We start from the raw sequence: 14,929 nt of genomic DNA, 5'->3' as shown, positions 1-14,929 counted from the left end.
GGAACACCAGTGCTCTTAAGATGTTCATTAGGGAACACCAGTGCTCTTAAGATGTTCATTAGGGAACATCAGTGCTCTTAAGATGTTCATTAGGGAACATCAGTGCTCTTAAGATGTTCATTAGGGAACATCAGTGCTCTTAAGATGTTCATTAGGGAACATCAGTGCTCTTAAGATGTTCATTAGGGAACATCACACCAGTGCTCTTAAGATGTTCATTAGGGAACATCACACCAGTGCTCTTAAGATGTTCATTAGGGAACATCAGTGCTCTTAAGATGTTCATTAGGGAACATCAGTGCTCTTAAGATGTTCATTAGGGAACATCAGTGCTCTTAAGATGTTCATTAGCTAACATCAGTGCTCTTAAGATGTTCATTAGCTAACATTAGTGCTCTTAAGATGTTCATTAGGGAACACCGGTGCTCTTAAGATGTTCATTAGGGAACACCGGTGCTCTTAAGATGTTCATTAGGGAACACCGGTGCTCTTAAGATGTTCATTAGGGAACACCAGTGCTCTTAAGATGTTCATTAGGGAACACCAGTACTCTTAAAAGTATAATGGAGATCTCCTATCTACATGCGCGCGCACACGCACGCACACACACGCACATACTCAAAGTGTATCTTGGTCTAATCTGAAGTCACTGAATTTGGATCCAATAATCTGTATGGAATATGAATATAATATGGAATATTAATTATGTAGGCTATATGAACGATTACTGGTGTTCAAGTTCAAGTTTCTTTTATTGCCACACGGCCAGGCCGGTGGAATTTGAGCTGTGTGTGCGTGTGTGTTTGTTTGTTTGTGAGAGCGAAAGAGAGAGACAGAGATCATGGTAGTGTGAATGTTTGGTTTATTAAGGTACTGGCCATTGTATAAACAAGTGCAAATGTGCAACAGCTACACACATGCATCTACACGTGCATGCATTCATACACACTTACACACACAAACAAGCATCTACATGTGCATGCATTCACACATATACACACATACATACACACACACACACACACAAACATGCATCTACATGTGCATGCATTCATACACACACACACACACACACACACGCACATTTCAAGCACTATGGAGGGAACACCAGTGCTCTTAAGATGTTCATTAGGGAACACCAGTGCTCTTAAGATGTTCATTAGGGAACACCAGTGCTCTTAAGATGTTCATTAGGGAACACCAGTGCTCTTAAGATGTGCATTAGGGAACACCAGTGCTCTTAAGATGTTCATTAGGGAACATCACACCAGTGCTCTTAAGATGTTCATTAGGGAACATCAGTGCTCTTAAGATGTTCATTAGGGAACACCAGTGCTCTTAAGATGTTCATTAGGGAACACCAGTGCTCTTAAGATGTTCATTAGCTAACATTAGTTTAAGTTTAAGTTTATTTGGATCCCCATTAGCCACAGCAGTGCTGGGGCTATTCTTCCTGGGGTCCATAACACATAAAATACAGTTACAGATGTATACACTCACAACATTTACATGTCATACAGACAATTAAAACAACAATAAAAACCCTTATACACTCATAACATTTACATGACATACAGACCATTAAAACAACAATAAAAACCCTTCTACACTCACAACATTTACATGTCATACAGACAATTAAAACAACAATAAAAACCCTAATCAAATTCATAATACAATATAAAAATACAAAATTATACAATATTTTAACAATATATCCCTATCAGACACATGCCTTTTCATCCATATATACCTATCTATTTATCAGACACATACATTTTAATTTACGTACACACTATCTATTAGGGAATGTCAATTTCTTTGGTTGAAAATGTTGTTTTACCAAGATTTTGAAACGGCATTTACTATTCTCCTGCTTAACATGTCTGGGAAGAGAGTTCCATTCCTGCATACCACGGAACATGACAGTTCGCTTCATTGCATTCGACCTCACTTTTGGAAGTGTAAAACCTCGTGCAGAAGCATGTCTGGTGGAATGGTTGTGTCTGTCAAGACTTATTGATAAATTGTTATATAAAATTGAGGGGATCTTTGTAACAAAAATATTCCTAGTGAATACAAGGAGTGAGCAGAGTAATTTATGTTTGACAAGTAACCAAGTTAAACAACTGTGCATCGCTGCAACATTAGTTCTGTACTCACAGCGAAGCGCTATACGTGCTGCTTTCTTTTGTACCATTTGTAATTTTTTTCAGTTTACTCGTCGTTACATTCGACCATACTGCAGGACAATAGTCAAGATTTGACAAAACCAGAGCTTGAATGACCTGTTTGATAGAATTTAGTGGTAACAAATGAGCACATCTTTTAACAACAGAAATCCCTCTTCCCATTTTCACTACTATATTGTTTATATGGTGTGACCATGACAATTTACTGTCTAATGTTACCCCTAGGAGTTTAGTCTCCTGGACTTGATTAATTACCACATCACTTATCAAAAGTTTCAAGACTGGGTTCGTTCTTAAAGTATGGTTTGAACCGAAAATGATGCTACTTGTCTTTGATATGTTTAGAACTAGTTTGTTATTCTTTATCCATTCCATTCCATTAGTGCTCTTAAGATGTTCATTAGGGAACACCGGTGCTCTTAAGATGTTCATTAGGGAACATCAGTGCTCTTAAGATGTTCATTAGGGAACACCAGTACTCTTAAAAGTATAATGGAGCTCTATGGAGAAACCATGTTACTGCCCTCACTAAAAGTATAATGGAGTTCTATGGAGAAACCATGTTACTGCCCTCACTAAAAGTATAATGGAGCTCTATGGAGAAACCATGGTACTGCCCTCACTAAAAAGTATAATGGAGCTCTATGGAGAAACCATGTTACTGCCCTGACTAAAAGTCCAATGGAGCTCTATGGAAAAACCATGACATTCAAAAGTAGTTTCAAACAAAAATGTCTGGATGCCATACTGCGGTTTGGTTGGATTTGCGTTAATCCTTGCTGTGGAAGAATCCTGGAGGGACTGTCTGATATATCAGAAGAATACTGCAGAGTCACTTTCAGGATCCCTGCTACAGACCACCTTAGTATGACTCAGCAGATATCTCTAACTCTCCCTCTCTCTGTGTCCCCCCCCCCTCCCTCTCTCTGCCCCCCCCTCTCGCTCTCTCTCTGCCACCCCTCTCTCTGCCACCCCTCTCTCTGCCACCCCCCCACTCTCTGCCCCCCGTCTCTCTGCCCCCTCCTCTCTCTGCCCCCCCCCACTCTCTCTGCCCCCCCTCTCTCTCTGTCCTCTCTCTCTCTCTCTCTCTCTCTCTCTCTCTCTCTCTCTCTCTCTCTCTCTCTCTCTCTCTGTCCTCCCTCACTTTCTCTCTGCCCCCTCTCTCTCTCTCTCTGCCCCCCACTCCTTCTGTCTCTCTCCGTCCTCCCTCTCTCTCTGTCCTCCCTCTCTCTCTCTCTTTCTCTCTCTCTCTGTCCTCCCTCACTTTCTCTCTCTGCCCCCCCTCTCTCTCTCGCTGTCCCCCTCTCTCTCTGTCCTCTCTCTCTACCACCTCTCTCTATCTCTGCCCCCCCTCTCTCTCTCTGTCCTCCCTCTCTTTATCTCTCTCTTTGCCCCCCCCCTCTCTCTGTCCTCCCTCTATTTCTCCTCTGCCCCCCCTCTCTCTCTGTCCCCCCTCTCTCTCTGTGTGTTCTCTCTCTCTCTCCCCCTCTCTCTCCCCCCCCCCTCTCTCTCTATCTCTCTCTCTCTCTCTCTCTCTCTCTCTCTCTCTCTCTCTCTCTCTCTCTCCTCTCTCTCTCTCTTCCCCCCCTCTCCTTCTCTCTCACTCTCAGGGTGAAACCAGACCTCCACTAGATACTGAGTCAGCACTTTTACGCACAATTTGTTTTTTCTTACTGCGTGTTCATGTGACTCCCTGTGTGTGTGTGTGTGTGTGTGTGTGTGTGCGTGTGTGTGCGTTGGTGTTCCAGATGTTTGTACTGCTGTTGCTAGGTGTGTGATGTCAGCGCCAGGCTTTAACCCTATTGGCCGTTTTTTGTTTTGTTTTTTTTGTCTTGCAGATCGTAGCTCTTGCTGTGGTGAGAGAGAGAGGAGGGGGGGGGGGGGCAACAGAGACTTCCCAGCATCCTTTGCAGCTCTGTCGGCGCTGTGAAGGCGCTGATCCGCACCGCTGAACCCAAACATACCATCATCACCTCCAATCCTCCCCTCTCCTCCTCTCTTCTCTCTGCCTCACCGCTGAATATAAACACCATCATCACCTTCTCTCTCTCGCTCTCTCTCTCTCCTTCGTCAATCCAGAGGCTGAAACTGCCATGAGAGACCAGTAGAATTCTGTCACGTCCAAAAGAGTCAGCTGTCTTTATTTATGTGTTTACGGTCTAACAGCTGACACAAGATAAGTAGAGATATAGAGGTATAGAAGAAGAAATACTAGAGATAGATAGAGGCACAGAAGAAGAAATACTAGAGATAGATAGAGACATAGAAGAAGAAATACTAGAGATAGATAGAGACATAGAAGAAGAAATACTAGAGATAGATAGAGACATAGAAGATGAAATACTAGAGATAGATAGAGACATAGAAGATGAAATACTAGAGATAGATAGAGGCACAGAAGAAGAAATACTGGAGATAGATAGAGACATAGAAGAAGAAATACTAGAGATAGATAGAGGCACAGAAGAAGAAATACTAGAGATAGATAGAGGCATAGAAGAAGAAATACTAGAGATAGATAGAGACATAGAAGAAGAAATACTAGAGATAGATAGAGACATAGAAGAAGAAATACTAGAGATAGATAGAGACATAGAAGATGAAATACTAGAGATAGATAGAGGCATAGAAGAAGAAATACTAGAGATAGATAGAGACATAGAAGATTAAATACTAGAGATAGATAGAGACATAGAAGATTAAATACTAGAGATAGATAGAGGCACAGAAGAAGAAATACTAGAGATAGATAGAGACATAGAAGATGAAATACTAGAGATAGATAGAGGCATAGAAGATGAAATACTACCACACTAGCAAGGCATCCCCTCTCCATTCTAGCAAGTCATTCTTTCACATCACAGAGTAACAGATATCGTGGTATTAGACACGCCTCTGTAGGAATGAGTTGGTTCTGTAGCAGGTAGAGATTTACTGTTTAATGACATGTCGTATCATGAAGCTGTTGGCCTCATCCTAGGATGAGTGTAGTCTAACAAGTCACAGGATTTAATAACACAGGGTTTATCCTAGGAAGAGTTTAGTGTACTAAGGTACTGGAGCTGTGCTTACTTCAACAAGTCCAAGTGTGTTGTTTCAGAGACAGTCTGGTCCCCCAGTGGAGCGATGTGGAGGACACGGGTCAGCAACCTCTAGTCCCTCCTCTCTCCTCTCCTCCTCCTCCTCCTCTTCCTCCTCCTCCTGTCTTCATGTTTTGGGGGTCCCACGGCGCCCCCGCCCTCTGCCGACCCCCCCACACCCACAGCCACCACGGCCGCACCCCCCGGCCGCCTCGTTGTCATGCCAACGGAGACGCTGTCCCCGGCGCTGGCAGATAGCAAGGCCCCGGGCCCTGGGCTCTTCTCCTCCACCGTACCTCTCCGCATACTCAACAAGGGCCCCGAGTACTTCAGGAGACAGGTGATTAGAGACAGTACCATAATAATAATAATAATAATAATAATAATAATAATAATAATAATAATAATAATAATAATATTAGTTTTAATACATTATATTTGACTGAACTCAACCCTAAGTGTCTCTATGCTGTAAGAGAGATTAGAAACAGCAACACAATAATAATTTTTGTATTAATAAATTTTATTTGACTGTATTTCAGGTGGAACCCAACCCTAAGCGTCTCAGTGCTGTAGAGAGATTAGAAGCTGACAAGGCCAAGTATGTCAAAAGCCAGGAAGTCATCAATGCCAAGCAGGAACCAATCAAACCGCCTGTACTGGCCAAGCCCACAGTATGCCTCCTCGCCAAGAGAGGCTCCGGGATTGGCGGAGGAGGAGGGGGCGGAGGGGTAAATGAAGGAAATGGGGGCGGGCCATCGGTCAAGGCGTCCAATAACAACGCCAAGTCATCAGACACCTGCGCCACAATGAGCAGTGGCGGCAGTAAGCGAGGGAATCTGAACCTGGAGATCCTGAAGAACCTCCTCAACTCCTCCTCCTCCTCCTCAGGGGCGGGGTCTGAGGGGCTGGGGGGAGGAGCCAAGAGTGCTGTGCTGATGAGGTCATCGGGGGGAGGGGCCAGGAGCTGGGCACCATCGAGGTAATTGAGTTGAAGGATTCCAGCTCCTCATAGTAAACATTCTGCTTTTTAATTGTCTGGTTGCAACATTTCCGCAAGTCACCCTTAGTTAGAGATCTGTGTGGCTAGATCTGTACCTAGCATCTTTACTGAACTAGCGTTAGCTGATGTGATTCTACAAGGAGTGGAAAATTATATGAGAAATTGCTTGTCTTTACCACTTGGGTTTGTGTTACTAGCTCAAGGTTAACTCATTCAGCGCCATCGCTTAATGAGCCAGGGGGCGCTAGAACGCCATCACTTTAATCAATGGGGAGACTGCGACATTTGCGAGTGCTAAAATATATCTTATATTATAGCTATGGGTCTAATACACCCGTCGATTGTCAGTGAGTTGCTTCCAGTCAACATGCACAAAACAGATCATTTTCATCCGTACATTTCCGTTTTATACCGTTTTGAATATGAATATAGTTTGGGTGCTTTTGAGTAATTCCAGGAAAAGACGCGATAATAGCGTTTTAGCGATTCAATTACGATTATTCAGGCAACGATTCAATGCATCATGAAATCTCTTCATTTGACCACGATTCTATTCTATTCGATTAGATACATTTTCTATACATTTTCGATTAATTTTCGATCAGTTAATTCCCCCAAAGATTTTGAATACACAAATGTGGCTGGGGGAACTGATTCACTCAGCATGAATGGACTATAGGTCAATAAAAACAATACACAAAAAAATTAAATTTAATTTAGATTAATTTAGATTATAATCGATTCTAACATTCAAATCGATGCATCGATTCTAACACATTAGAATCGATGCATTTCGATTAATCGATGCATCGTTACACCCCTATTAGCTAGCGTGCTAATGTGATGAATGATTTGGTTTTACGTTGCCCATGACAGGAAGCTATCTTGTGTCAGTATATTAGAGCTGGTCTAGAGGTTCCCCAGAGTATTGTGATATGATTGTTGTTGTGCTGTACTGCCACCTGACACTTGATCAAATTCATAATGCATTTGTGTCAATTTCCAGACTTTTATTTTGAAGACAAAACCTCTCTACATGAAGTCTTAATCAAGTCTTGATTAAGCTTAATCAAGCTAACATGACAGAGCTAACGGTTCAGTACAGATGCATACAGATTCGATTGACGTGTGATGCCATGTACAGCGTGATAAACATGATGCGACCCAACTGAAAAAAAGGACCCCGGTCAGATTGGGCAGCCTCATCCGTCTGTCTGACAAGCCTCCCAGATGAGCTCCCCTACCATCTGCTACGATCACTAGGCATGACATCATCAACATATTCAACATAAAATAATCTTGAGGTTAAATGTGACTTTTAAAGGTGTTTTGCCATGGTAACTAAGGACTCTGTGGTCTAAGTGGAAACAAGGCATCTTTTTGTATCACAAAATTCTCCTTTTTGACCAAATTGTCAGTAATTTACCAGTGACATCAAATATGAAAAACGAAATAATAAAATGTGCGACAGATTCTTAGACACGGAGGACTCCCCATTCAAAGAGACAGGGGTCAGGTCTGTCAGGGAGCAGAGTGAACCCACTTCCCTTTAGACAGACTTTGTTATAAGTAACCCTTTCACCACCACACGACAGAAGGTTAACCTTTCACTACCACACTACAGACGGCTGTAGTGTGGTAGTGAAAGGGTTAACCTTCTGCCGTGTGGTTGTGAAAGGGTTAACCCTTTGTCACGTGGCAGTGAAAGGGTTAACCTTCTGTATTGTCACAGTGAAAGGGTTACCCCTTTGGCAGTGTGGCAGTGAAAGGGTTAACAGCACCTGTTGACCATGTTTCAATTCACTTCAAATCCTGCCCGAAGGCCTTTTTTCATGATGACGTCACAGCGATGACGTCAGAGGAAGTGCTGCCTCTGGGACAGTGTAATGGGTGGAGCACTGTGTCAGTCATTTTTCATGGATGTCACGAGCGAGATCCACCCATTGGCAGCGTTTGCTAAATGGAAGAAGGTCATTCTGTACAGGCATAGGGCTCTACATAGGAATGTGACATTCTGTACAGGCATAGAGCTCTACATAGGAATGTGACATTCTGTACAGGCATAGAGCTCTACATAGGAATGTGACATTCTGTACAGGCATAGAGCTCTACATAGGAATGTGACATTCTGTACAGGCATAGAGCTCTACATAGGAATGTGACATTCTGTACAGGCATAGAGCTCTACATAGGAATGTGACATTCTGTACAGGCATAGAGCTCTACATAGGAATGTGACATAATTTCTACCTACCAGCCAAATGACTGAAGAGAGATTTGAATTGGCCTATTTAACTATTCCATTTCTATGGAAACAGAAAGTCTGACAGAGGGGGGTTAGTTTGGGGCGATTTTGAAGTTTATCGATTGACTTTTACAATCACAACAACTGAAATTAAGAAGATTGTCCTAATTTATCAGTTTCCAAAGGCAATTCCAATACAGGTGTTGTTGCTTATAATGTTAAACATATACATACATATCACATAGTGATGTCATAATTGGAATGGCTATTTTAGCAAGTGAGATTCTTTGATATAACCATGTTGTTCCGCTCCTAGAATGGCGTTAACCTACCGGTCGACGATGACGCTGAACGAGCAGCCGGCAGACTCCGCCCCCAGCCCAAGCACCTCCCACTCGCTGAGATCCTTCTCCCATTCGCTGAAAGTCCCGCCGGTCAACGGCGGGGGCCGCCGCAGCCCTCTGCAAGGAGGCAACCTCAACCTGAGCCGGCGAGTCCTGGACGAGAGAGGGGGAGGAGGGAAAGGAGGAGGAGGAGGTCTGGAGCGCTCCCACTCCCCCCTGCCCCCCCTCCTCACCTCCCACTCCTCCTCGGACCTCCTGCGGCTGTGCAACGGGAAGCCCCTCCGCGCCGCCCGCTCCAGCAGCTCCTCCGCGCCCCCCCTCCCCCCGAAACCCAACCCCGGCTCCCTGCCCCCGCCCCCCCTCTCCCTCTCCCTCCCCCGGCCCCGCCCCCTCCCCTCCTCCGCCTCCCCCCCCTGCGACAACGCTGCCGGCTCCAACGCGGAGCTGGAGCTGGGCTCTTCCGCGGCCCGGCGCCCCTCCCTCCACCGCTCCAAGTCGGACCTGTCGGACCGGTACGCACGGGCCGGCGCCGATGCGGAGCGCTTCTTCAACTACTGCGGTCTGGACCCCGAGGAGCTGGAGGCGGCCGGGCTGGAGGGCTTCGCAGCGCCGCGGACCAACTCTGACATTGTCAGCCTCAACTTCCGCTCGGCCTCCAGGATCTCCTCGGACTGCGAGCGCTCCAGGCACTCCTCCAACGAGGGCCTGTCGGACAAGGAGGAGGGGGAGGAGGAGGAGGAGGAGGAGGAGGAGGAGGAAGAGGAGGTGGAGGAGGAGGAGGAGGAGGAGGAGGAGGCCGGGGAGAGGGTCCCGTACGGCATCTCTGCGGTGGAGCGCAACGCGCGGGTCATTAAGTGGCTTTACAGCATCAAGCAGGCGAGAGAGACTCAGAAGGTATCTCATGTTTGAACTGGATGGAGGGACACACAGACACACACACAGACACACAGACACACACAGACACACAGACACACAGACACACAGACACACACAGACACACAGACACACAGACACACAGACACACACACAGACACACAGACACACAGACACACACACACAGACAGACAGACAGACAGACAGACAGACAGACAGACAGACAGACAGACAGACAGACAGACAGACACACAAACACACAGACACACAGACACACACACAAACACACAGACACACAAACAAACACACAGACAGACAGACAGACAGACAGACACACAAACACACAGCCACACAGACAAACAGACAGACACACAAACAGACAGACAGACAGACACACAAACACACAGACACACAGACAGACACACAAACACACAGACAAACACACAGACACACAAACAGACAGACAGGCAGACAGACAGATGCATGTGAATGTCTGCCATGTGTGGACCAGACGCTTGGACAGGAGGTTCTTGTGCAGAACTATAACTGGACAGACACTCAGACACACAGGTCACACGTGTTCAGAACTTGATGGACACACCGTATTATCCAGGATGTCCTCAGACAGAGGGTCTTCCATGTTCAGAAATGGATTGTACAGACGGACAGACAAAATGTCTCTCTTGTTTTTAGTTTTTTTCCCGACTGGGTGGACAGAATGCCAGACGAGAGAGACGTTGAGAAATAGATTTGTCTCAAGATCTGTCTCTCGGTGGACACGTACACTGTCTGTCCCTCAAGGAAAGACCCAGGACACTGAAACTGTCCAAGCTTCCTGCAAGGGACTGTTTCCACCACGTTAAGGTCATTTTACAATGTTGATTTCTCATTTTACATGTTGTGTCACGTTTGAAACGTTGTACCAGCTCAAAACAGAAAGGTGCTGCGCTGGACCCGCTACAGAACCAGAACCAGAACCCTCTCCTATCGTCTTACTGACCAGCTGGTCCTGTTGGTGTAGGAAACAGTACGGTACGGGAGAGTAGATGGAACAGGAGAATATGGTACGGGAGAGTAGATAAAACAGGAGAATATGGTACGGTACGGAGAGTAGATAAAACAGGAGAATATGGTACGGTACGGGAGAGTAGATACAGTAGAACAGGCCCTTACATCAGAGTATCATTGCCTCATACTGATTCTATGAGCTCTGGGCCCTTACATCAGAGTATCATGGTTTCATGATGGTTGTGACCAAAACATGATGGAAATACCTTATTACCATCGGTATCAAGGGGTTTAATTGTATTATACCATGGTATTATTTAAGTACAAAAGTGCTACAATGGCGATACCTGACTTGTACCATGGCAGTACTATTGTAAATTGTTTATACAATGGCTGGTACCATGGTGACACCAAAGCGATTAAAACTAGAGGAGGCACTTCCTGTCCACACAGTACAGTACAGTACAGTACAGCTAACGTCTTCCCACCACGCCATTAGAGGCCGATTCAGAAAAAGAAGACCGAAGACAACACTGCTTCTTCCTCATTAGAGATTCAGTGGTGGTTGAACACTGAACTTTACTCATTACTGCCACTTAAGTGGAAGGAGGGGTGGTGACCAGTAACCTCATTACAGAAGAAATCACAATCTCACGCTGTAGAAGAGGAAGATTGTCTGACTCGAATGGCGTTGGGGAGCCACGAGGAACGGCAGATTTTTTAAACGCTCACTCTATACACCTCTGTGACATCGCTATACATCTCTGTGACATCACTATACATCTCCGTGACATCACTATACACCTCTGTGACATCACTATACACCTCTGTGACATCACTTACATCTCTGTGACATCACTATACACCTCTGTGACATCACTATACATCTCTATGGGTAAAGCTGAAAAACACAATTAAACTACCATGCTACTTTGTTGTAAGGGTGGGCGGTCTTAGCTACTAAACCCCTCCCCCTCCTGAAATGTGTCAGGTGAATGCTCATTGATTGGTCAGTAGGTCTGTCTATCTGCCCTGCCCCCTGAACAACACCATGCCTTCCAGCAGGATTCCCTGAAAGAAATACAGAGTTTTAAAATGAAATTGAAACGCCTCCTCCTCTCTCTTCTTCCTCCTCCTCATCCTCCTCCTCCTTCTCACCACGACTTTTAGACAAATGGCTGTCAGAATGTGGATGTTAACATGTGACCAGGGCAGAATGTGGATCAGAGATGTGGACATCCCGTTGGTCTGTTCAGATTGAAAAATGGCCAACCTGGTTGAAACGAACACGATAGGCTAACAATATATGAAGTTCATATTTACATTTCAAAATGCTAACGTCAATCTTCGTATCAGTTTCCTCTGTATTTAGAAACGCAAAAGGACTGTCTTGATAGAGAAGCTAACGTTTAGCTAACAAGCTAACGTCTAGCTAACGAGCTAGCCTTTGGCTAGCAAACGTCAGCCATCTTGGCTAGCTAGCCAAGTGTACTATGCTAAGCTAACGTCATCAAGCTGAAATGGTATGAGGTGGAAATGGTTGTTTATCATGAACTCAGATGACGACTGACTGTGCTGAGATGTGAATATGAACTTTATGTATCGTTAGTTTCTAATGGTATGACGTAGGTGGGAAGAAATGGTGCAACTGGAAGGGATTTGGCACGTTCAATAAAGGTTACCACGGTTACCGCTCTCTGATCTCTGTCCAGGTTACCAACGGCTACCGCCTTTCTCTGATCTCTATCAGGTTACCACGGTTACCACCTCTTTTGCTGATCTATGTCAGGTTACTGTCTCTCTCTCTCATCGCTGTCAGGTTACCACGGTTACCGCCTCTCTCTAATCTCTGTCAGGTTACTACAGTTACCGCCTCTCTCTCTAATCTCTGTCAGGTTACCACGGTTACCGCCTCTTCCTCGGATCTCTGTCAGGTCAATGTCTTCTCCGCACACAGCTCCTCTAATAATCACATACACACACACCCCCTCACGCACGCACGCACGCACGCACGCACGCACGCACGCACGGCACGCACGCACGCACGCACGCACGCACGCACGCACGCACGCACGCACGCACGCACGCACGCACGCACGCACGCACGCACGCACGGCACGACGCACGCACGCACGCACGCACGCACTGCACCACGCACGCACGCACGCACGCACGCACGCACGCACGCACGCCACGCACGCACGCACACACACACACACACAACACACACACACACACACACACACACACACACACACACACACACACACACACACACACACACACACACACACACACACACACACACACACACACACACACACACACACACACACACACACAACACACACACACACACACACACACACACACACACACACACACACACACACACAGAGAGAGAGAGACCCAGCAGTAGACTGAAGAACTGCAGCCTTTTTCAAGATGGATGCCCTCACAGTGCCCTTGGGCTTTACTTTTACAACAGTGCAGCTCCCTCTCTCTCTGTCTCTCTCTCTCTGTCTCCCTCTCTTCTCACTGTCTCCCCATCGCTCTCCATCTCTCTATTTTTCTTTCCCGCTCCCCCTCTCTCTCCCTCCCTCCCTCTCCGTCTCTCTCTGCCTCTCCCCTCCCTCCCTCTCCATCTCTCTCTCCCTCTCCGTCTCTCTCTCCCTCTCCATCCTCTCTTTCTCTGTCTCTCTCTACCTCCCTCTCCGTCTCTCTCTCTCTCTCTCTCTCTCTCTCTCTCTCTCTATATCTCTCTCTCTCTCCCTCTCTCTCAGTCTCTCTCAGTCAGTGTTGGATGTTATTCGAACCATTTATTATTATATAAATGTTGTCTTTTTGGACATTACATCCTTCACACAGTTTGACTTCCAGAACTGGTCATAACTCACACTACTGTTACAATGTTGCCAGTGAGAACATTACAAATGTAAACAAACCTTTTACCAGCAGCGACACGTGTCAGTAACTCGGGTCGCGACCCCCGGTCTATGAAAACACACCTCTTCTCGGTCGGGACCCCCGGTCTATGAAAACACACCTCTTCTGGGGTCGGTACCCCCGGTATAATGAACACACACCTCTTCTCGGGTCGGGACCCCCGGGTCTATGAACACACACCTCTTCTCAGGTCGGGACCCCCGGTCTATGAAAAACGCACCATCGGTATTCTAGTATGGTCAAACTGACAGGCGCTTTCACGACAGTCGGCACAATGAACATGAACCACAGTCCGGCTTTATAAATGTCTAATTTCAAAGTCATTGCCCAATGTTCAAATGTTGATAGCACAAAAGAGGATCAGTTTGATGCGCGAGAGCTCTATTACAAAATGAGATGACCTCTGCATCTATTCCATTTCCTTTTTTTCTTTTTATTATATTTGGTCAAGACAAAATACTGATGGCGTCTTCAAACTATAGACAGTTTCACTGGAATTGCGTAGCTACGGAACAGTTTATTATATGGAAGTTAATGGAACGGGACGTTTTATTTCAGCAGCAAACACTACGACAGGAGATGAACGTGGATCCGATCAGAATGTTTTATGTGGTCAGGTTGAACCTGTCTATAGTACTGCAGTATCTGCTCTGGATGACATCTGTCTCCAAGAATCCCTAAACCCTGTTCTCCCCTGTCTCTCTGTGGTGAGGGACGTATCTTAAAGTCCCCATGAAATCAAAATAATGTTTTATGTTCTTTTATCACATGTGTCTTGTGATTGGCACTTATACGCCAGTATCTGCCCCAACAATGACAAAAACTTTTTTTGTAGGTATTCTTAATGGTATTTTAGAGTTTGTCATTTCCTGCAAAAACCATTATTTAAATGTTGATGAGTCATCCTGTACATGGAGGCGTATACTCATTTGGTATCCAATGAAATGCTTTCTAGAATGAGATTCACAGCACATTGTAGGCTAAGCTAGCACTCTGCCTCTTTAACTAAATTGAACAAATGTTCAATGTTAGCTTGCTAGCCAACGTTACTAATGTTAAGATAAGATAAGATATTCCTTTATTGATCCCCTTGGGGAAATTCGTGAAACGTTTGCGTAATGTTGCTAACGTATGTTGTTAACATTAGCTAGCTAGCTAATGGGTTAACTGGAATGCACATTCAGCGTTAATTGCTACTGTAAACGCCAAACAATATCCACGGCAAGTCCCTCCCTAGC

General features: G+C 45.5%; 1 protein-coding gene across 1 annotated transcript; it reads left to right on the top strand.

Moving 5' to 3' along the window:
- Positions 1-5,462: 5,462 nt before the first annotated feature.
- On the top strand, positions 5,463-11,579 carry fam110b (family with sequence similarity 110 member B). Its single transcript, XM_084327627.1, has 4 exons — positions 5,463-5,612; positions 5,815-6,254; positions 8,837-9,590; positions 9,621-11,579. Exons 1-4 carry the CDS (start codon positions 5,493-5,495, stop codon positions 9,771-9,773), a joined length of 1,467 nt encoding a protein of 488 aa, XP_084183753.1. The 5' UTR covers positions 5,463-5,492; the 3' UTR covers positions 9,774-11,579.
- The last annotated feature ends 3,350 nt before the right edge of the window (positions 11,580-14,929 follow it).

The sequence above is a fragment of the Notolepis coatsorum genome, assembly GCF_963971535.1.
Source record: "Notolepis coatsorum genome assembly, chromosome: 13".
NCBI classification, from domain to species: Eukaryota; Metazoa; Chordata; class Actinopteri; order Aulopiformes; family Paralepididae; genus Notolepis; species Notolepis coatsorum.
Note: the sequence above shows the minus strand (reverse complement) of the source record. Positions and strands in the feature narration are given on the sequence as shown.